The sequence below is a fragment of the Zootermopsis nevadensis genome, unplaced genomic scaffold (assembly GCF_977971745.1).
Source record: "Zootermopsis nevadensis isolate Lab colony 2312 unplaced genomic scaffold, Znev_1.0 Znev_ptg000024l, whole genome shotgun sequence".
NCBI lineage: Eukaryota > Metazoa > Arthropoda > Insecta > Blattodea > Termopsidae > Zootermopsis > Zootermopsis nevadensis.
The window spans coordinates 290,552-314,935 of record NW_028259156.1 but is presented as its reverse complement, the minus strand read 5'-3'; the positions used below and the strand labels follow the sequence as shown (position 1 = coordinate 314,935).

The window sequence follows — 24,384 nt, the reverse complement described above, 5'->3', positions numbered from 1 at the left end:
TACGTGCTTCGACGTAATCAATAGTCGACTACGATAGCTATCGAATTAGTGAAATATCGCGAAATGCACACGCAAGTGTATGTCTACTGTCCGCGAGGCACGTGGCCTTGTCAGCCGTTGCTTGTGTGGCATGCGCCGGTGATGTATTCCTTACCAAAGAACATTGTGCTATCAGTCAGTCAGTTTCGCTGTGTTGAAATCTCTTGCAGTTTTGTGTCAAAGACAAATTGCCAACCTCTCGTGTTTCCAAAACAGTGAGAGTATGCAGGCATCAATATTTTAAAATCAACCATGTAGTCTCACAATGTTTATAAATAAAAAGGTACAATTTAAAGAGAATGAAAAGATACTTAATTACTCACTCCTTTTACTGTTGATGAATTTCTGGTGTTTACAGATAAGTCATAATGTTCATTAAAGTTTTCTTGTCTTTATATAATATAATGGGGAATGTAATTTATCTACTGTATGTAATGGATTGATGCATTTGTAACATATCTCTAATTATGTGAACCCTTTGTTTAACTTTTATAATGGTATGAATTGTACTTGTATTGTGTATTATGAATTATTCCACATCCTGTTATCATATGACTTAACTTGTGGATACATGGAATGTAATAAAGATGGACATTGTGACCTACCATTGTAAGTTCACATTGCTAAATACCAGGTAGTGCCATTAAAGATATTCTTTCACATACAAATAAAATAAACAAAAGCTTCCAGTAATGTCTTCACATAATTCTGAGCCAGCATTTCTGTGGTGCTTTATTATATATATATTTCAGTCTTTTTTGCCAGTAATCACCTTCAGAGGCCAGCCACCAATCAAATGTATGTACATGCAAATAAAAACAGTGTGTTCAGAAACAGGATAACAGTTTTAACATACATTTATTACAGAGTAAACAACTAAATTATCATTCATTTTGTTGTTAAAGAGTTTCAAAATGTGCAATTAACTTCACAACAGTCTGATAATTGGAAAATGACAATGTCCAGTGAAATCAAAGTCTGGTGGATTTGTTGAGTCCTTCTTATGGCCACCAGCAAGGAGCTTGAGAACCACAAAGTTGGTTTTAGAAACTTTCAGAAGGTCACTCACCTGGAACAATGTAATATGTTAATTTTCTGATGATATTACATCATCCTAGAGTAAAAAATCAGAAGCACATTACTCAATACACTTCATTATTTCAAGCCAGAACATTTGTATTTTGGCAGTAATACCAGTTTCCAAGTTGACGGTGTAATAGTGGTACTGGTGCTACTAACAAAACTAGTGTGCAGACCCTATTACTAATAAACTGGAAAGAAGCCACAAACAACTGGAATGGCTGAAACTGTCATCAGTAGAAATGGTTGGTTCTGCAGTGTAAAAAGATTGTGTTAGGTGCAGATAGAGGTAATACTGTATCAGGCTAGGCAATCATTCAATTCCTGATAGGCACTGCACAGAATCATGCAAATGGTAAAACCAATTAAAAAGTCAGAAGTAAAGATAATTTATTCTGAAAGATCGGTCATGAATGTATTTAACAGATGTTTTCAAGTTTAAAAATATCATGTTAACTTTGTCAATCAACATCATGTGCTGTAATTAGTATGAAACAGCTCAATTGACACAAACTTCTGTATTATTCCCTTCATTTCTGCATGTCTGGTCATTCCAGAAGTGTTAAGCATTCTGATTCCTTGCAGACAAATCACAGCATTACATCCACCACTCCTAGATGGCGGCTGGTAACTATACAAGGATTTAAGCTTCGGATTCATTCCCCTCTGGATTGTTCAGTCATATCAAAAATCAAATTGAGTATAAATACTCTCTGGAAACTCAATGAAATGGCAGATGGCAGCTACTGAATAATGGACACTATTCATTTGATAGTGAGCACCAAAAACAGTGCTATGTAACTGACTCAGAATAGTAGTTGTGACTAAGCCAGGGCTATCATCACAGCAACCCAGAAGACAGCCATCTTTAGACTCACCGCCATGAAAACCTCAAATCCTACTTATCATAAGTCCTCAGGTGACTAGTTACCTGGAAAATTTCTATAATTTACACTGAAGCTTAATGGGCTTAAAACACAAACTGAGTATGCAGAATGAACATTAAATTGTAGAATATTTTGTAAACGGAAAAACATCTGAATAAAGTGCATTATGATACTAAAAGTATGCAACAACCAACGCTATTTCTCTTGTTGACATAGTAGCTGTGACAGTATAAATCATGGTACTTTATTAATCTTTCAAGATACCAAATCCTAGGACAACAGAAACTGAATTACACGGACTTCGTCATAGAGAAAAACCATAAAAATTAAACTGAATTCTAGACTCACCAACACGGATGAATGATTATGAGTAAGTTGAACAAGTACTAAAATAAATGAAAAAATACCAACATGCTGAAGAAGCTCCTTCAAATGATGGAGTCCCTTGCTGAATCTAGAGCTGCATTCTTTACTCCTTGTTTTCCTTGAAGGCAATAAATTCCTCTGAAATGTATAAAATGTCTTCCAGCACAACAAAATGCTTCAGAGACATGTCAATCGGTACTGCCCTCAGAACCTAAAATCCTGCTTGCCTCAATGTTAGACCCAAAAAATTATACTAACAAGATATATGCACTTACTTCTTGATCTGGAGTGTTGATGGTTTCCAACATGGAACGAGCTTTATGAAATAGCTGGCAGCCCGCTAGGTACAGGTTTGTACTGCTAGGTACTTTTTCGTAACGAAGGAGTGATGTCATATCTTGAAACTCGGCATACTGCATGGGTGGCGGTGTCAATAAACTTGCAAATGGAGCAAACCGGTGCTCATAACGCACCTGTTCATTGTCAAATTCAGTGTGAGGTAGCTTGATCTTCCCATCCAGTCGAAAACCTACCATTGCCTGAGAAACACATCAATCCATCAATACATAACATGTCAAGTACACATATATGCATATGGTGATCATAATATACATTCAAAGGGATGTCATATTCTCATTTAGCAATTAACCCTTCCTCAGAAGAAACTCGACATATACTATACTATGCTATCAGTTGTAGATATTCAAAACTGCATATTGACCTTACAAAGACCCTGTAAACAGAATTACACTTACCAAAACCTGTAAATGTAAACTAAGTCACAGAATTTCTATTACTGTTACCACCATTACCTGCATCTGCACTGCAATCAGCTTCTGCATCCATGACCGACAATACGAATGTTATTGAACTATGCATATCTCACAGGCGCTACCTGTCATTGATGTAATAATGTGCCAATGCATTATAACATTATGCAGCAATACAATAAAATCAACAACAATAAAATATTTACCTTATAGAATCCGCCACACAAGTTCTGCAGTGCTTGATACATAGCTATCTCTCTTCCATAAGGTCTTGTCTTCTTCTTCTTGGCCTTATTTTTCTTTGCACCACGACCTCTGTGAGACTCTGCCATGGCTTCCTGTTCCATGAGGAAAGTGTCTGCTCTTGATAAGGCAGACACCAGCCAACCATAGAGGAATTCATACAAATACCTGAATGCACATGACAATCTCGGTAATCCTGTCTTTAATAATATTTGCACTCCTACTGTGTCATGGGTATCATGGATTAATGTGGTAGGCCTACATGCATCAAAATGTTTCAAATAAAAGATATTAATTTTATGAGATCTGCATCTTATGACATGAGTCAGTTTCTGAAAAGATGGCTCATAGTCACATAGTCAACAGCCTTGAGAATGAGGGCAGAGATGGTCCTCAAAACGTCGGTGATTAATCACCATCTAACACGGCTGATAGCCCGAGAAGACTTTATTAATGAAAGCCGCCGTGAAAGCTTCGCATCATACATAAGTGGTTTTAAGTTTGAAAACCATTTTCACTGAGGAATCTGACACAACTGAGACTGTAACTGCAGGTGTTCTGAATCTGGTGTAACAAGAATACTAATACCAAATCAACCTGTGTACAGTGATGAATGGGACTTGCATTGAATTGAATTTTCTTAATAAGACAGGTAAACTTTCACAGTTTAACAACTGCATAATGATTTTATGGACATATGAGAAGAAAGCCACACTCACCAAAATATGTAGTGGTATTCATGCATGCTGTAGAGTTCCAGCTCAAAGCCAGACAGCAAGTACATTATCATGATCCTCAATGTATGATACAATATCCACGTACCAAAGCAGGCAAGATGTGGGCGGGGAGAGTCTGACTTCAGAGACAGATTATGCAAATATGCATCCACCCGTTCAGCCTGCATTCACAAATAAGACTGCATTAATTTATTCCTGAAATATCTCTCTCTCCCTCCTGTCTCATTTCCATTTTCAATTAAAAATAATTATTTACATTCCTTTCCTTTTAATGCAATTATGAGAACTGATATCTTGGAGACATAAATATAAATCAGAATAAGCTGTATATTCATACCTCATCTTGCAATGTGGCAAAGTCTTCCAGCAGGTGTGCCAGTTTGTCCCTCTGTCTTGCTCGATTATGCCCACATAACTGCACAAGACTGGCAAATGGTCGAACACAATGATTAAGAAACGTTTCCACATATTCCTTTGCCTGAAACAGAAACTACAGTTACCACACATATATGGTACCCTAATGCACCAGATAAACAGGTTGTGTGGTACCATAAGAAACTAGTGTTGGTTGCGCAGTACCAATATTGTGGGATGGCATGGGTGATTCAAGTTTAGTTCTGCTGCTGGACTTGAACTGTGCGTCGTGCAGACACAGTTCTGCTCAGAAAACATCACATAGTTTAATTGCCTGATGACAGAAAAGTTGCCCTAGTGCAGTTAGAGTCAGGAAATCATTTTCACTGAGCACCCATTCATGAAATAGGGAGCAGGACTACAAACAAGAGAATAACAACTGTAAGTATGGGTGTCTTGGGCAAATTGTGTGTCATAAGGCAGCATGCAAAGATTTGTGATGGTGGCTGGAAAGAATGGAGACAGTCAAGAACAGTTTCTATCATCTCACAGTAACACACCATGCTCTGCTGCAGCTAATGGGAGAGAACAATCGCACTGATACCAACAACTTGCTGTGGCTCAGGCTAGTAGGGCTTCAACCACCCCTCCTGCTGTCACCACTTTGATGCATCCTTTGCCAGGGGGCTATATATCGCTGACTGCCACCACTTTAATGTGCCACGGCCAATCAGGAAGACCTGAACTACGCTGCCTCCATCCCTACTGTCAGTCATGGGTCTATGCCACATTCCCTATTTTCCACCATCAGGGAAGGGAAACCCTAATAAAAGATCACACACATGGATGAATTGAAAACAATACACTGTGTTCTCAACTGAAAAGATTCTGGCAGCAACAAACTTTTTTTGTGGGGGGGGGGGGGGGGGTTGCATACAGAAACACACACACACTCACCAACTGCAGGCACATACAAAAACAATCTGCTCTGTCATGTCTTGAAATAAAAACAAACTAGAGGAAGACAATATTTCAGTAATGATGATATTTTTGGCATGCCAGTTCTCTGTAAGTGTACATCTTACACTTTGTTATGTGTTGTGAATATAACCATCCCCGTATCTACTTTCTTCTTCTGTATTCTGTGGTGGGATTGTGATTGCAGCTAGGGGATGTCATGGCAGAGGTCTGCACAGATCAAAATTTCAGAATTGCACCTGGCTTGAGGGACATCTGGCCCAAGCCTGAAGTTTATCTTAAAATTTGTTGTCCATAGTTCACCTAAGGCCAACTTACTTTCATTTCAGCCAAAACAAAGCTTGATATATTTACAATATATATATTCAAGAAATTAAGACAAAGAATATCCTACTGTAAATAAAAATATTTGCACAAAGTCCTAAATTTACTCTTATTATTCTGCTTAATACTATGTCTAAGAACTACTTAACTGGTACAGAACAGACTTTATGCATTCACATAAAATTATTCCTTTACCTGAGTATTGTTCAGCAATGTTGACTTTGGCATTAAAGCTGGTGGAAATATGAAGTTCTTAGCTGCATCTCTTAGTACATCCACAAAATTAAAAGTGCCAAATACTCTATTGCACTGGGGGAGATACAGCAACTGCAGTATGGAGCGGGACAGAATGCATGGGCCATGCTGACTGAACTCAATGAAGAAATCCTACAACAAATACAAGAAAATAATTTGTATGTGTTTTGATGTAAAAATATTGATAGAGACAGAGAATAAATTTAGAACTGTGCGTGTTACAATAACAAAATTAAATATCAACTCTCTGAAACAAGGATTGATAGATTTGTAACTGTATAAACTTAAATAGTTCAAAAAATTACGCTGTGAACATTACCCTAAGAACAAATGCTGTCCACTATAGGAAATTCTGATTGACCTTGGGTTTACCTGGAAGTGATCTTTAAAAAAGAATAATTGTTGTCACACCTCCAAACTTGCAATCTTCTTCAAATCTGACAACAAAGAGTAGTAGAAGTTGACGAACGAAAGTGCTGGTTTCAGCAAGATACAGCAAATTTAATAATGAAGATATCAAGCAAGTTCAATGAAGGTCAAATTATTTCTCAAAACTTGAGGCCTCTCTTGATCCCCAGATCTCCTACCACTGGGTTTTTAAAGGACAACGAGTTCAAAAACAACCCACACACATTATAAATGAACAAAATTCCTATGAACATGTCAGATGAATGATGACTGGAAACGCCAAGGATCAACAGAGGAAGAATATAAAAAGAAGGCAGAGAAAGAATGGACAGACAGAGAAGATGAAATGACAGGGATGGATGAAGAATGATCAGTCACCATTCAGTTTAATATATCGACAGACGATGAGGACAGGAAGTGAACTTACCAGTGCACTATGAAATGAACTGTGACTTGTAATTCTACACACAACTTTCAATCTGTTCAGCAGTTCTTCAAAATACTCCAGTGCTTCAACGCGAGACTTAATTTTTGTATACCGAGGAAATGTTGGTGGAAGTAACCGCTGATTAACAAGTGGATCAAATCCCATTATGGCTGGGTGGTCAGCTGAAAACAGAGTACACAAATGGCTTATACCGCAGTGAGCTGCATAAAATACTTTCATGATAAACAGACAGTTAAATGAAGTGTCATGTAAAACAGAACCTAATATGTCATAAATATAACGACAAAACTCTGATGTTAATTATAAGCCAGTTGCATCTATGCTGATGTCGCAGAAAGAAGTCCCATGGGTAGTGAGAAAATAGTAACTGAGGCTTTCGCCACTCTGCCTACCATTGTTTTCTCCTCTGGCCTATTTCAGCTAGCCGAAAGCTTTGCCAACACTTCTGTGAACAGAATGGCTAGATGATAGGTGCACATGCTCGAGGGGTGAAGCATAACAGATCAAGTAAGATGTATATCCACAGAACTTCTTTCTGTGGTCTCAGTACAGTCACAGAGCAGCAAATATTTAATGAGCTGCACCATTAATGAATCTGAAGCTGCATCATCATCACCACAATCATTTATCCAAAGCCAATTCAATCTTCAAATCTTTACGTATAATTTTTCCAAGATTCAGTTTTATATTATCCTTGTGTTTAAGTGCAAGTCTCCAAAAAAGTTCTCTTCCAATGACATCCGCAAATAAAAAATTCCATGAGCATTTATAGTTTCTTCCATCAAATTAATGTCTTAGCAACATTTTTTGTTCTGTTTTACCCACCCCCAGAATTGTAGGTAAAGTAGTACAAACTATGATGTCTGCTATTGTTAAATTATTTTCAATCCTTACGAGCATGAGCGAGATGTTTCATAAGCAAAATTCAGCAGCCATTTCTCACCCAAGATTCTCCTGATTCACTGCTCGATGGCTCTGGCAGTCAAATCAGGATTGAGTAGAAATTATGCAGAGTCAGTGGGCTGGTCACTCACTACTCACAAATGCACGCTTAAAAGACAAACAAACCTCTGAAAAGGAGGTGGCGAAGACCCACAATGGGTTGTAGGGCCAAGGAACAACAACAACAATGGTTAAAAGCAGTTATCTTTAGTGTTCATTTTACTCCTTATTGATAAATTCATTGAATGGATGAAATATCTGGGGTTATCTACGCTAAACATCATAGTTCATGACAGAAAAAAAACTGCTGAAAAATATGTACACTTACAACTTAACATTTACATGTTACATTAAGGAACTTTATTCACTGCAAGGTTTGTAGAAAAACTTAGGTTTGTAGAGCTTCTTGGGAAGCCCATATGATTTATTATTACACGGAGAAAATAAACGCTGAAAGTACATAAATATTTAAAGAAAAATGGGGCAGTAAGATAAAAGGAAATATCAGAATTACTTCAATGTATATCCTCTGTTGTAGACCTTGAAGATAAAAAAATTGTCTCCTGTGTTTTGGAGCTTACTAACCAAACTGTTTCTAATTTACATGTTCATTAACAATTATCCTTTCAGAATCTTTTACCACTGCAAGAGAAACTGAAGAAACATAAATTTAATCCTAATCATACATTAATTACATTTCGTGAAACATACATATAACATTAAAACTGTCTCTAATACAGACTGAAAAACAGATGTTAAATGAATATGGGAATTTTATAAACACAGAGTTAGTGTGACACACTTACATTCTACTTCAGGCTGAAGTCCTCTGCCTACAGTCTTTTGCATGGTGACCATCAGCTCAGAGCAACCAGCCAATAGTCTGTGACAGTCACCTAGACCCACCGGTTCCCGGCGACCAAGACACACCAATGCCTGATACAGTAGCCTCATGAACTTTATGCGTGAGTACAGTGCCACCACATCTTCATGCTGTAACAAGAAATGTACCAGATCTTATAATTTGTTTACTTGCCAACTGTGTTCTTCTTGACTATAATGGTGTAGTCTTCTAGTTGGTTAACAATATTCTGCGTGGTGTTGCCTCTCTCTTCAGCATTGACAATGGTAATCATGTGGTAAAGGTGAACAGATACGGTAAACCTGAATATGCGCATGATGTGGTAGGTGTTCAGCATACAAAGGGTGTCAGAAAAGAAGACAAAAAACATCACAAAAATGATACAGATTATAAAAATGGTAGATGGTAAGATGACAGAAAGGAAAACTTGACAGCCCAACTCGTATCCCCCCCCCCCAATCAGGACATGGACCAACTTACCTTGATAGGTCCAGAACCCTGAGATTTTAATATTCTTCTGCTGATATGAAGAGGCCAAGCAGCACACAATGACAGAATTCACAGAGCATCCAGACACAAAAAGGGTAGAAAGTAGCACGCCTCACCTAGGTAAAAATACAGGTAACCCTCAATTTGCACCAATTCAGAATAACGCTGCTTTTGAAACCAGCAGGTCAAAAAGTGAAAAAAATATATTCTACTATTATTTATAACGTTAACGTTATAATCTCCTAAAAATCCGCCAACACTGCGCAACAGTCACGTGAGCATTGGTCATTCTGATAAGGGAGTAAGAAGAAATACGCTCAGTTCGCTTCTGTGTGCAACATTCCCTTGACTTAAATTGCTATCAAAGATAAGGCGAAGTCAATTTTTGAGGAACTTAAGATAAAAGAGGATAGTAAAGAGACATTCTTAGGAAGCAAGGGCTGGTTTATGCAATTCAAATTTCGCACTAAATGTCGCAGTGTGAAAATAAGTGGCGAAGCATTAAGTGCAGAGGCAGCTGCAGCGTATCCTGCAGAGTTTCAGGCCATTGTGGAGGAGGGTGATTATCCTCCTGATCATATTTTTAATGTTGATGAGACAGGCCTGTATTGGAATAAACTGCCTTCACGAACTTTCATCGCCCGTGAGGAGAAGTCTGCGTCAGGTTTTACGGCTGCAAAAGACAGGGTAACGCTTTTGATGGGTGCCAATGTCTCTGGCACTTTAAAATTAAAGCCAATGTTAGTGTACCATTCAGAGACACCTCGCACTTTCAAAGGCCTCAACAAAGCCAGGTTTCCAGTCTACTGGAAGTCAAATAGAATGGCTTGGGTGACACAACAAGTCTTCTTGGATTGGTACATCAACTATTTTTGCCCAACTGTGCTCCGTTTTTGTCATGAGAATGACTTGCCAACCAAGGCCCTTCCTCTCTTGGACAATGCCCCTGGCCATCCAACAAACCTAGCCTCTGGATGTCAACGTCGTTTTCCTGCCTCCTAACACCACTTCAGCTTTACAACCAATGGGTAATAGCGACCTTTAAAGCCTATTATCTCCGCAACACCTTAAAAGAAATGCTGAGAGTTTTGGAAAGTTCAGAAAAAAACCGTAAAGGATTAATGGTGCTCATTCGACATTTTGAGGGGCATTAATAACATCAACGCAGCCTGGGAGGATGTATCAGTAAATTGTTTGAATGGAATGTGGGGCATTATATTATATTACTAGTCAATGTTTGGGTTCTGGGAACGCATGTCATTGACTTCCCATTGATTTACATTATATAAAGAGTTTCAATTTACGCCGGTTCGTCCAGGAACGCATCCCGGGCGTAAATCGAGGGTTACCTGTATTCGTATTTTCTCAACTTGAAATTTTCATAATTAATTGCCTAGTCTGTCCAGAAATGATTCTGATTATTTTAATCATTGCAAAAGGTAGTCAAATAATTACAACATATTCATTATCTGTACAAAATTGTTTCCACCTGATCTTAACAATAAAGGAGAACAGAAAATTAAGTTATCAACAAGTTAACAAACTGAAACTGGCATCAATCTGCTCAGAAAAGTCTTTGAAAAATATTGTTTCCTCATAATACTTAAAATTAAAAAGAAATGAGAATTATCTAATTACACAAAATCTTCTGTACACATTCAAAAGTCATGATCATAAACATGACAAAAATATGCTAACTTTAGTTAATATGAGGGTGGTTCAAGGTTGAGCTGCATTTTCTCTTTAAAAAAATATGTTTGTACCAGAACAATAAAATACTTGTTGTTGCAGAGGATGGCAACACTGTCCTCACTCCCACATACATAGCCATACTCTTCATGTTTTTGTATTAGAACCAGTGCAAAACAGCATCAGACACTGTCCCTCCAAATGTAGAACAGCAATGTTATCAAATTTCTGGTGAATGAGAAAGCAATTCTGAAGTAAAACAGTTTACCCACATCTCATCACAAGTCAATAATCATTTCTAAAATGTGTTCCCCTCCAATACAACCCTATCCAGATGGCCGGCAGACATGGAAACATGTTGTGCCTTCTAGTCAAACATCAACATCTCTGGGACCCACCATGTGCACACTTTCTTCACCAGTGAGTGTGTACAAATAATTGTCTCTACATGCCCAACAATTACGCACACTGCACACTGTGGCTGAAAATCACGTATTTTAATTCATTTGTTTTCCAAAATCACTGCCTCAACATCATGAATGTCCACATCTGTGACAGATGTCGGCCGCACGTGGCCATGTGACTGATCAGTGACCTGTTCATGGCCTTCATAAAATCTAAAACACCAATCATGCATACTTGCATGCGATGAGGTATCTTCCCCATAATGCGCACTTAACCTGCAGAGAATTTCACCAGTTTCACTTAATCTTTCACCAGAAATTTGATGACACAGTGCTGTTCTGCACTCGGTGTGACAGACCCAGGCAGCAGTTTGTACTGCTTTTAATGTGAAGACGCCAAAGGTTTGGTTATGTGTTGGAGTAAGAGCAGTGTTGCCACCATCTGCCAATAAGGGTATTTTGTCATTCTAGTGAAGACAAATTTTGTAAAAAGAAAAGGCCAGGGCAGCCCCCATACTAATATTTTACTGCAAATTACTATGAGTAAGTCATCTATAAATTTTTTATACATACATTCAAGTCGGAAGAATTCATAACAGCAAGCCATTTTATTGTAAACAAAAGATTAAATGTTACTGTTTGGTAATATATGTATTACCTAAGTTATACAAAAGTCTGGTGAAATACTGTGTCACAGCATTAGCTTCAAGAATCACACAACTCATAACTTTGTAAGTATGAGAAAGAATGATTCAAAGAGTTTGGCAATGACTGAGAAGCAGCTGTTTACCTCATCAATTGAACACAAATCTGATGGTTTGCTGCGTGTCCGGCGATGCAGTTCCTCCTCCACCTCCTTTAACATGCCTATGGTGCGAGGTTCAGACACATCTGGTACTAGACGATAGCCATACACCATGGGTTGAAAATCTTCCTCTTCAAATACTAAGGCCCTGCACAAAATTGCATTATGTATTAGAATTATACTTCACAATACACTATATGTAATTGCCTACATACTGGGGATCGGGTGTCCCAACTGAGGCATTCTGTGGTTTCCCTCAAATCCTCCATGCAAATGCCAGGACATCACTTAAAATTAGGCCATGATAGCTTCCTCCCACATTTTTTCCAATTCACTGTACCAATCCATTAATCATTCTACACTACATAGTGTGAGCTACTGACAATGTTCTTAAATAAATAAAATAGAAAAATATATTGCCTAGGTGTTAAACAATTAATCAGAATGAAAGGATTTATTGAGCTGCAGACACTCTTAATATGCATGAGTGGAAAATTTCTGACTGCATGATATAACTAAATAAGTGCTTGACTTTGGTGCACACAATTTTGTCCAAACTTATGTGAAAAGCAATATGTTACTTGTTGAGGCTTACAGCTGAGAATTGATGAATCAAATCTGTTGTTCTGGATCCTATGAACTTTGATTAGATAGCTTAAAAATCAGAAGTTTAGCTGATACAGCAAGGCAAAACTTTATTCATTAAATCAATGATATCAAAGAGTTTACTTCGATTCTGATTCTGAAAAATAATGTACCGTGAATGCTGCCAATGCTAAATGTACACAAGACATTAGAACACAGTGACAATACTGTAGCAACAAAGACGTGGCATAATGAAAAAGTAAAAACAGTGATACAGTAATAAAATCTTCTTGGGCTATCAGCTGTGTCAAATTGTTCAAACTTGCTGATGGTTCAAGGACCGTCTGTCCTCACAATCAGGAATATTCATGAATAGGGTGAGGGCAGAGATGGTCCTCAAAATGTTGGCAAGTTTCAATCATTTGACATGGCTGATATCCTGAGATTTTATTGACCGTGGCCTTGGAAGCTTCACAAAAAACAGTCACACAGCAGTTGCTTCATGTTCCTGATCCTACACTAAATCACATTTTGCACCTCACCATATTATGTCGTATGAAATGAGGTTCATCATCATATGACCACTTTTTGACTAAGTTAATAGATAAACTCTTTAAAATATTTTACTGACTTTGTAGCAGGAAGGTTATCATTCGTGCTTTGTAATCAGGAGGTCTCAAATTAAAATCTTGACTGAGAATTTCATTGTGTTCCTCAACCATTTCAGGCAAACAATGGGACCTATGACCACTTCCTTCCATCTCCTTTCAAACACATCTTTCACAAATTTTCCTCTTCACCACTACACAGAACACAATGAAAATTAAGCTGATACTATGAGCATGGATTATAACAAGTTATACAACATCATAAGCATTATTGGATATGTAACAAATTTCCAGTTCACATTTTACCATCCTGTACCAAATCAGGCCATAAATGGTACATGATTTTGGAAGTATATCCCAAAAAGCAAAAAAGTATTTGGAATAAAATTTTAGAGGCATTGAAGTAGATTATCCACACATGATATGACAGTTTGCCTAGAGAAACAACACCCAAATACTGTTGCAGATAAGAAATGAAAGAGCACCAACTGACAACATATGTAGAGGGTGTTGGTCACACATTGTTTATAGATACACTTATTTTAACTGGCTCTCTTCAAATCTACATAACAGGAAAAGAAAGATTTCATGTTGAATGACTTTTATATTAAATGCACAAATTATTAAATAAAGTACACTGATGTGTTCAAGAATCGAAGCATGACACTACAGAAAGCAAAGATTGGACTAGAGTACACTGTTTTAAATCCTGGCATATAATATCACTGCAGATCTACCATTTGACTGCTTTTTACTTGAATCCAAAATTTAACATAAAGAACATTATTTTACCAAACAGTGACCAAATGATTCTCCTTCATAGTCATGAGGTCTCAGGTTCAAAAACTGAGACCAGAGGGTGACTGTCATTAATGAAGTACTTCTATGGCCTTCAATACTTGTTCCAGGTGCAGTCCTTGAAGATGAGGCCTTCAATAACAAATCAAGGTTGTCTGCCATTCTGAGAATCAGTCAGAATTCAAATAGTAGCAGCACTGGAACTACAGGCATTTCAACTGCGACTGAAAATCATCCCTGCTTACTAGTTAAGAAATATTTTAGAAGTATGATAAAAGGTTCAATAAAACAGTTATGCTATGCTGAAGATGTCATGGATCATAAAATGGCTAAACTCATGTCATGGCCCAGTTTCCCCAACATTAATGTAAAAATGGAAGTCACTCATGGAGATGTTAAGAACACAGCCTGCTGTCACAAGTTACAATAAATAGATACAAGGTACTAACGAGGCAGGCCTTGACACACAGATGTTGATGATTGTCATAGAATACACAATATTTAAAGTGACTAGGCAACAGCCAAAGAATGTAACAAATGAATACAAACATGAAGTTGGAAAGATGTAAATAAAAGCAGCTGGAACTGATAAAACAAAAACAAAAATCAACTGGGATGCTTTTGCCAAAAGCTGGCTTAAATATTATACTGCTATAGAATTTGATGCATACAGACCAAACGAAATTTGGAAACCACGCCCACCTCCTGGGCCACAGTAACCTAACTGCAGTCTTACCTGGTTGTCTCTCACTGGCCTGATGCTCTCCCTCCCAAGCAAAACATAGAATTTAGCCTTTGCAGCAGGCTGACACAACTTTTACATCTTTCAGCCAAATTTTGAAGCATTTAGCAACAAATACTGCCTTGAGGACAACCTTCTTCCAAGTTGTCGGAGATCCCTCAAGAAAGATATTCAGACCAGGCAGATTTAATGTAATTTCATGATGCAGGCTTTCAGATAATGCAATGCAACAAAACTTCTGTTTTAATGACAAAACATTCACTGTGTAGTAAATCTTCCATGCAAGTATATCACGTACATAACACACAGAAGGTGTAAATGCTCATATGAAAATTATATAACATAAAATTATTCATACTGTGTTTTAAATGTCAAATTACATTGTGTAAAAATGTTCACGATAATTTCTTAATGATCATGATAGCATGAACATTAATTTATAATTATACTGATAAGTCTACAAGCCTTGATGTTAACATTAACTAACTCCTTAAAATAATTATAAATGAGATCGTCAGCGGGCTGCAGAGGACACTGAGTTACTTTTCCTGCCTCTATGATAAAAGCGAAAAGGCCAGATTAAACTGTGCTGTGCATGTGGTAAACCTGTTTCCACAGAAAGGTATCTTTGTAGAACCATCACACACACAAACATTATAACAGTAACACAAGATTATAATATCAAAGCAACACATTTCAAACCTTCAGAACTATTTTCAGGCTTGTCACAATATTGCAAGATTGGTTACTTTGTTACAGTTGCTAATTGTAATGGCATTGCATGTATAAACCTATGTTCTAATGTCGCAATTTAAAATAGTTACAGTAGATGGATATAAAATGTATCCAATTTAAAATATTCTTTTAAAAAAGCAGTATTATTTATACTATTCATGTGGCATGTTTTTTAAACACAGAAGCAGCAGTAGCATATGTACATTCATTACATTTGGTAGTATTATCAAAGACCAGGTTTTTAGCTCTCCAAGGTTCCTGGAGAATGGCACTGAGAAAGCATGGCCAAATTGAAGTTGAATAGAGTCGAATAACCTGGAAAATCCAGGAAAAAGAATATTTCTCCTCTCTAATGTAATTAAAGTCTATCAGTCTCAATACTACAATGGGCACCATTACTAATGTTTTGTAATGGATAATCAATCTTTCCTTTAGATTATAGTAGCATGTGCTGAAATTTGTGGTAGGAGTACCTGGTTGGGAGGATGAACAGTTTGTCTGTTCATATTTGTGGTATATTTCTACAAGGTACTACTGCAACCAATCAGCGTACGATCAAAACAATTTGTTTGCTCAAGCCATCTAAGCTAATTACTTAATTATATACAAACAAACACAATTTTCAATCACGAATTATTAGTTACACAATAAAATCAGTAAAGCCTCCCACTTACAAATGCTATTCATTTAACCAACTCTCCACACTGTTAAGGATAATTCAGATGTAATTTATTCTGAGAATTTCAGTTGCTCAATAAACTCACTTGTAATTATGTCATGCTGATCCTTAGCAGGTACAACACTGCAAACTGGCATGCTTAGCCACCATTATGTCATGCATTATTACCATATGTTTAACCCATGATGTATGTGAGTTTTTGTCATACATCCTCTTCCCACAGGTCATGCACATATACAATCTTGTTCAAACAAGTGCTAAATTATCATTATCGAAATACCCACTTGCCCAAATGACCACTTCAAACAACGATTTAATTAAATGCTGATCACAAGAAAGCTAAATGAATTCATTTAGCAATACAAAGTATGCACAAAATATCTAGTCAGGTGAAACTGACATGAATTACTTCAAGTTAATGACTTAGTGACTCACTCACATGGCCAGTCCCACTAAAATGCCGTTACCTTCGGTTTCATCCATTTTATATTACAAAATATAATGAATACGCAGGCCAACAAACGAAAACATTGCAAAAACAGTCACTTTTAGCAACAAATGTTACAAATATGAGATCTATGGTTTTCAGTGGTGGTGATGATAAAAACCTTGTTCTTTTGGGTATGGTGAAAACTTGCATTCACTACCATCTGATGAAAATGCAGGCTGTGCTCTGTGATTGATAGTCTTCTACAAGAACTAAAATTCCTTTGCCACAACTTCCAGAGCAATGATTACAACAAACAACTGATGACCCAATTTCTGAAATGGTTAAGACTAACTACACTAACGCACAGTTCCTGTGTTACAACAATAGTCTGCTGTGTGAGACGAAAGTGACATAATACCTTCCTAGAAGCCCCACAACAGGATGCTGGAATATAGCATGAAAAATAGCTTTATACTAGTAAATGCAGTTGGAAGAAAGGTTCAAGTCACACACAAGTTAATGATTTCATCTACAACTCTAACAACGCTGTAGACATACAGGATTTGTAAAACCTCAATTTTTGTAGGGAAAATGCAACTAGGACAAAAATTATGTAAGAATTTGTTATATGACATTTCATGTATTTACTTTTATACAGTTTATTTAACACTGCCAATATCTCAGATTATACAGCATTAACGGACACGGCTACCAAATAATGAATTGAAAAGGATGTTGTGGGAAGTGAGCACAGCTCCATTTCCCTGGAGGGAATGACGAAAAGAACAAAAAGTTTTCCATACCAGTAGCCATTTATTTTCTTACCAATATGGAAATGGGAAGAAATACACAATAAATAACTGTATAGTTCATGTTCCGTACACTGGTTTGTAAGGATGATCAAAAATAAAGGAGTCTAAATGTACAAAACCTGTAGCATGAACAGAGAACAAATAAATCTAAATAGAATTTGAAGGTAAAGAACATGGAAACAGGCTGTTTGAGAGGATAAAACGTAAATGGGAAAACGTTAGGAAACGGGTTTGATTCAATGTTGACTTCTGTTAACTTCAATCTTACGTCCTTCATCAACACATAACTTACAATAATTTGTATTACCTACTCAATGATTGAATATGAATACAACCTTTTGCTGGCTGAAAAGATAACAAAAAACAACCAATTCTGTAACTTGAGTCAAAATGTCTTGAACATATGAACAACATTTGATCCAGGTACCAGAAACTTGGTGTATTTATGGATACTGTGCCCTATGCAATTCTCCACATCACAGCAGTAAGTGAACAGCCCAAAAATATGAGTGCAATAAAATAATATTTGATACTGCTGCATATTCATGATTACAAAAGGACATTAACCACTTACGAGATAAAGCTGTTTCACTCTCCAGCTGCATAAGAGACCGTGGATGGAAAGGGCAATGCAGCAATAGGTACAATGACTAGTGCATAGCACTTAGGCTTTATATAATTTTCAAATGAAAGAAATTATAATAAGGACCCACCCATCAAGCAAATAGAAAAATTATAATTTACTAAGCACAGCAATATGCCATTCACAGTACGAGTACCGGTAATAAATTATTTGATGTTCATATGCACATACATGCCACCAAATATGTACAGAATTATGGTTGGAGAGCTCACAGGAAAGAAACCATTCAGAAGACCTAGGCACAGATGGAAGAACAGTATTAAAATGGATTAAAGGGAACTAGTATTTGGGGATGTAGACTGGATTCATGCAGCTCAGGACAAGGACCAGTGGTAGACTATTGTGAAAATGATAATGAATCTTGAGGTTCCATAAAATGTGGGGAACTTCTTGACAAGCGATGTTTGCTTTTCAAGAATGACTTTGTTACGTGGAGTCAGTTACACATAAGTGTCAAAAATTATCACATTAATCCTAATGTGAATTACTGTTAACTCACCTATTTACAAAGTCTTTGATAATGTCCACTATTTTAAAAATGCTTATACTAAAAGCTTTCATAACCCTGTCTTCAATATGATGCGGTTTGTGAAGATAAAGATTGGTGAACACCGTCTGAGCTAGAGAATGCCCTTCCAGCCATGACACCAGACATGACAGTGTAGAGTCAATTATACCAATCTCTTCTGCTAAGCAAAGGTCCTGAAGTTTTAAAGCTCCCACCTGAGGACAAATAAAACCACAGAATATCACAATTCTGCTAAGTTCAAATCCTGAAATTTCAAAGTTACCACCTATGGAGTTACAAAACCAGAAATATCACAACTACCAAAACATGCTGACAATTGGAACTACAAATAACCTGCTTTTCTCCACAGTAACAACAGGTTGATGGTTAGCTTCGGTTGTTGTTCTATGGCTGGAAGAGATTAGGATTTATAGTAGATGGAGAAGTCATCAACATACAATGGCGATGTACTCTGCTTGATTCCATTAATGTCAATCGCAAATAGGGTGGCACTCAGGACTGATCCCTGAGGAAAGCCATTTTCTAGTGTGGATGGGGGCGAGACAACAGTACCAAGCCAAATTCTAAACTGTCTGCTGGACATAAAATTGTGTAGAATCCTGGGAAGTTGAACTTTCATGTTCCAGTGGTCAAGGGTTTGGAGGATCCCATATCCCCAGGCTATGTCATGGGCTTTCTCAGTGTCAAAGAACACTGTGACCTGATGTTTCGCTAAGAAAACTTGCCTGACCTCTCCATCAAAAGTTACAAATTGATCCACTGTAGACCGACAGTGTCTGAAGCCGCATTGCGAGTCTGAGAGGAAGCCTTCACTTTATAGTATCCACACTAGTCTGGAGTGGACCATACTCTGGAGCACCTTGCACACACACACACCCAGTAAGACATATAGGATGTTAGTTAGAGGGAAGGGTCCGGTCCTTATTCACATTTATGATGCGTATGGTGATCACCTCTCTCCACTTTGATAGAAAAGGTCCTCACTCTAGATTAGGTTGAACATATTCAACAGGAATACCAGCGTCAAGTGGGGTACGTGTTTCACCATTTGGTTGTGGATGGTGTCTGGCCCGAGGGATGTCACAAATGTGTAACAGAGCACATGTTAACTTGGCTACAGACCTAGAAGGGGAAGAAGCTGTTGCACGTGGCACAGGGTGCAGCACGGTTCAGACTTGGCAAGTGCGGTAGTGAACGAAGTCAAGGTGATGGAAAGGAAAACCTGAGCGCTCCCTTTGCATCCCGTCAGGACGTGGACCAACATACCATGACAGAAGGCCAGCCATGGCTGTTCCAAAAAGATGGACAAGACATTACACCGAATAGTGTGTAAATACTTGGCTACCCTGAAGTCTTTTGCCCTTTTCCTCAGTTGTAAGGCAATTTCCAGGTTATTGTTCAAAATGGGCACGGCAGGCCTTCTGTGATCATGGAATCCTCCACTCAAAATGATTCGCTCTTTCAAGTCGCAGAGCAAAAGTAATCCCATCCCCTCTAGCTTCAACTTCCAGATGTCAATTAAACCAAAGTTCCTTTTGCAAATGATAATCATGAAAAAATCACCCACAGTAGTAGCAGTATACCTGTTAGCGCAAACACATTCCCCATTGCATTTATTTCGTATGCAGGATCATTCTATTCTACCAGGGTGATTCTAACAATTACATTTTAAATATATTTAGAGTATTTAAGCATACATACCTCAACTGCTTGATCAAAGTTGAGTGTTGCTTTGCTGCCTCTATTACACAGCATCCCAGCATCCATTTTTGGATCCATCATCTCAATGGCTGACATTGCCTCAAAAAGACCAAACAGATCATCATGCAGTAGCTGACCCAACTCCAGCCCTGCAAAAATTCCAGATTCCATGCATAAACATGATGCAGGTTTTGTCATACACAACGATTTTTTTATTTTCCATCAAAATATTTATAGGGCAACCTAATCAGGCTTCATAAGGTCATCTTCAGGCTCCTACAAACACATTTATATAATCTGTAACAAACTTATATATGCATAATTTTGAAATTGTCTGAAATTCCTATCATTATTTGCTAAACGTTTGCACACAAGCTCTTCTTGGAGACTCCCTGTTCAAAATAAGCCAAAAATGTTACACGTCTTTACATGCTTAATTTTTGAGATTCAAATCACCATCAAATGGGGTAACACACTTCCCAGTAGTACATAAGGAGCTTTATTAGGTGTATTCAAGACACAGTGCACAGCAGGGCTCAGATGGGACCAAATGATCATAAAATAGACACAAGGCCAATTCTCTGACATGCTCATAACCCTCAGTGCCTGTAACAGTCGAGCTGGTAGTATTTATGCACAGGAATACGTGCTGGTCGACGCCATCCAGAAGCTAATGTGATTCAACGACAGCAGCAGCATCTCCATGAGACAGGACGTGTAACGCCTACAGCACATGTGAATGCGGGTCGCCCATGGACGCCCCCAATGAAGATGCCATACTTGCAGCTGTGGAACGAGAGCCGTGGAGAAGCTCACACAATATGGCATGAGAATTTAAATTAGACCATGCCCAAGAATCCATCTAAGTCTGAGGAACTGGGTAACGTTTTAGCACTTCATAAGAAGTTGGGTTTTACAGTGAGAAAGATAACCCCTTGTTGGCTTTCTGTTTGTTCAAGATTTTCACAGCAGCCATCCTATTTCCTCCATCTACCATCTGAGGACGCACCATGGTGTGGGAACAAGGGACTAGGGATATACAAATAAACTATCAGATGAGACTTGATGTTGTCAAAGTAACAAGTATGAAGATATCTCCTGGGATTAACACTAACTGTGCAGTATGGTACATATTATCAGATGCTTTGCAGAGGTGAAAATCATGTCTGTTACTTTAAAGTAAGAACATAAATTACAAATATGGGTGAAAAGCCTATTCTGTAAACAATACATATAATCGAGAGTTCACTGCACGTAGGTTTCCATTCCCTATATATAAGGCCTGTATGATTACGAATTCATTTATATGCCACATGAATATGGAGAAAGGAGAGACATTAATAGATCTGTGTCTCAATTACTATGGCAGAATAAATAACTCATTAAAATACATCAATGTCATGGAGCATAAATGTCTAGATCAGTGGTCCCCAACATTTTTCTGCCTATGGGCACATTTGACATTTTATGAGATGGTGGCGGGCACCAACCAATTAACAAAGCCAAATTTTCTTTTCTCTGGACAAATAAGATATGGACACCAAATAATACACAAAACAACACGACGTTTAATGATACAAGAAACCATGTAATCAAAAATACGTACTTTTATAAGTACAATTATTATTACTCAAGTGGGAAGTTAGTGTGATGTTTGGCACTGCATTTCATCGGCCAGTTTTTCAAATTTGGGAGTGTAGGCTGATGTTGCTGCTCGCAAACAATCGTCAAGATGGGCGTCAGTAAGTAGAGATCTGTGCTTTGATTTTATAATATTCATGGTTGAACGGCCTTCATTATTCAGTATAACCTCTTTCCGTATCAACGCGGGCACCCAAAAAAGCCTTAGCGGGCGCCATGGCACCCGCGAGCACCGCGTTGGGGACCACTGATCTAGAGTATATTTTAGGTTCTCATCAATCTGTATGAAAAAACCTAATCTTAGGTAGATCTTTCATGTCAAAAATGGTTGCATTTATCTAATAAATTGTATGAATAGTGTAAAACCATTTACAACAACATACAATGAGAAAAAAGGTTGATATCAGAAGATTATAAAAGACAAATCAACTGTAGCCTCCAATATGCACTATACCTTTCACAGCACTGAAAAATTCATCAGTCACATCTACCCAATTGTAATGCAAAGGCTGGGTTGGCAGCGAGTCGATGCCCATTCCACACCTGAAGCAACAAACATACTGTGGAAAATCCATGTTCATGATATATTATTCCAGATTTAATAATCAATTAAACAATATACACTCCATGATCATAACTACAGAGATCCTGGGAGAAGTGTTAAAAATCACACTGCTCAGTAATTTGGCTGGAAAATGTTGGACATATAAATAAATGGAAGTTAAAAGGGATCTTATGATTAAGTATCAGAATGAAACACAAAGATGCTGTTTAAGAAACTTGTTAGGTTTATCATTTTCAGGATATGTTTAAGTCAGAAATATAACATTTAATCACCTAGAATGTTTGCATTCCTGATTCTCCTTCTAATGACACGTCCACTCATTTGTGGGTCATCATACAAAGCCTCCTTCATCTCTCCCTATATTTCCACAGTTTTTCCTCTTTGACCTCACTCCAACTTGTTCCTAGACTATCTATCATGTAATGTTGGACCTGATCCTCCCACCATGTCCTGGGTCGTCCTAATGGTCTCTTACCCTTTAACTACATTTCCAGTGCCATCTTCGGTATTCCTTTATTAACCATTCTTTTCATGTGGCCACACCAACGGGCTCTTTTCGTTTCTAAATATTCCTTCAGTGCATCCACTTTCAACTCCTTTCTTATTGTCTCATTTCTTATCCTATCCCTTTTGGTTTTGCCAACTATTCCACAGTCACTTCATTTTGCCAAAAAAAGTCTTTAATGGACAACTGTTTTCTCAAAACTTTACATTTTGGGCGAAACAAAGCCCTTTCCATGTTCAATGTTTTCATCACCTTCACTAATATTGTGCGCATTTGATAAACATAAAATTGGAAAACAATGGGCCTGTATGTCAGCTATTATAGATTTCAAGGATGTATATGATTCAGACTAGTGAGAAGTACTAAATATGAAATTAAATTAATTTGGAATATCCAAAAAAAATTGTCAGGTTTGTTAAATTGTATGTATGATATGTCTGGTACAGTTTGTATACTCAAGTATTTACATGATACTTTTTAATTTCACAGTGGACAACACAAATAGATGCTTCATTCCTGCTTCTTTCCAATTTTTCTCTAGAGTACGCAATCATGAAAGTCCATGAGAAATGGAGAAACTCAGTCTGAAACACAAAGGTCGCTACCCAATTCTTTGTGTAGCCGACCTTATGGAAGTAAAGTCCTGTATGCTTCACAAAGTCTCCCACACAGCATCCCCAGTTACTAGCATGTCTATGTTTAACAGTTTCATACCAATGCTCATAAAACCACGGACATTTATATTTTTAAATAATATAATTGTAAACGATTGCAGGTGTTTGAGAATAGGGTGTTGAGGAAGATATTTGGGCCTAGGAGAGAAAACGATGGGGTATTGAGAAAACTTTTCTGTTTTTCTTCACGTTTTTCATGTTTTCACCCAGTAAATTAACATCATCAGCATAGACCAGAAACTGGTGTCCCACCAACTCCAAACCACCTTTGCTTTCTTGGACATACATAATGGCGTATTTTAAAGTAAAGTTTAAAAGCAATGGTGACAAAGCATTTCTTTAATTAAGACAAAATAGAATATTAAGTAAATGAGTTTAATTTTACTTACTGTAAGTCATCAGAGGCAACGTCTTCTGTAGCAAGAGCAGCCATATTACAGTACAGATTATCACCAAATGTGTTGTCATCAAACAACACTATGATTACAACAACAAATAAACACAAAGTTACGTAATATCACAGGCTATCAAAAAACTATCATTAATGTATTTAACTTCCAAAATATGGATATGTAAATCAGAAAACCGACGATAGATCGTCATGCACATAAGATTGCAGGAACTTATTTGAGTATTAATCTATGATATTATGTGTGC

General features: G+C 37.5%; 1 protein-coding gene and 1 long non-coding RNA gene across 2 annotated transcripts; one reads left to right on the top strand and one right to left on the bottom strand.

The window, feature by feature from the left end:
* Positions 1-21: 21 nt before the first annotated feature.
* LOC110830640 (uncharacterized) lies at positions 22-2,195 on the top strand. The gene is made up of 2 exons (XR_002543317.2): positions 22-322; positions 1,705-2,195. It is a non-coding gene; the product is annotated as an uncharacterized LOC110830640 (long non-coding RNA).
* On the bottom strand, positions 724-24,384 carry Naa35 (N-alpha-acetyltransferase 35). Its single transcript, XM_022065748.2, has 13 exons — positions 24,117-24,384; positions 22,438-22,526; positions 20,343-20,491; positions 18,612-18,835; positions 12,066-12,228; positions 8,638-8,824; positions 6,869-7,050; positions 5,974-6,165; positions 4,460-4,600; positions 4,105-4,283; positions 3,349-3,553; positions 2,648-2,911; positions 724-1,108 (listed from the first exon to the last, which is right to left on the bottom strand). Exons 1-13 carry the CDS (start codon positions 24,158-24,160, stop codon positions 968-970), a joined length of 2,160 nt encoding a protein of 719 aa, XP_021921440.2. The 5' UTR covers positions 24,161-24,384; the 3' UTR covers positions 724-967.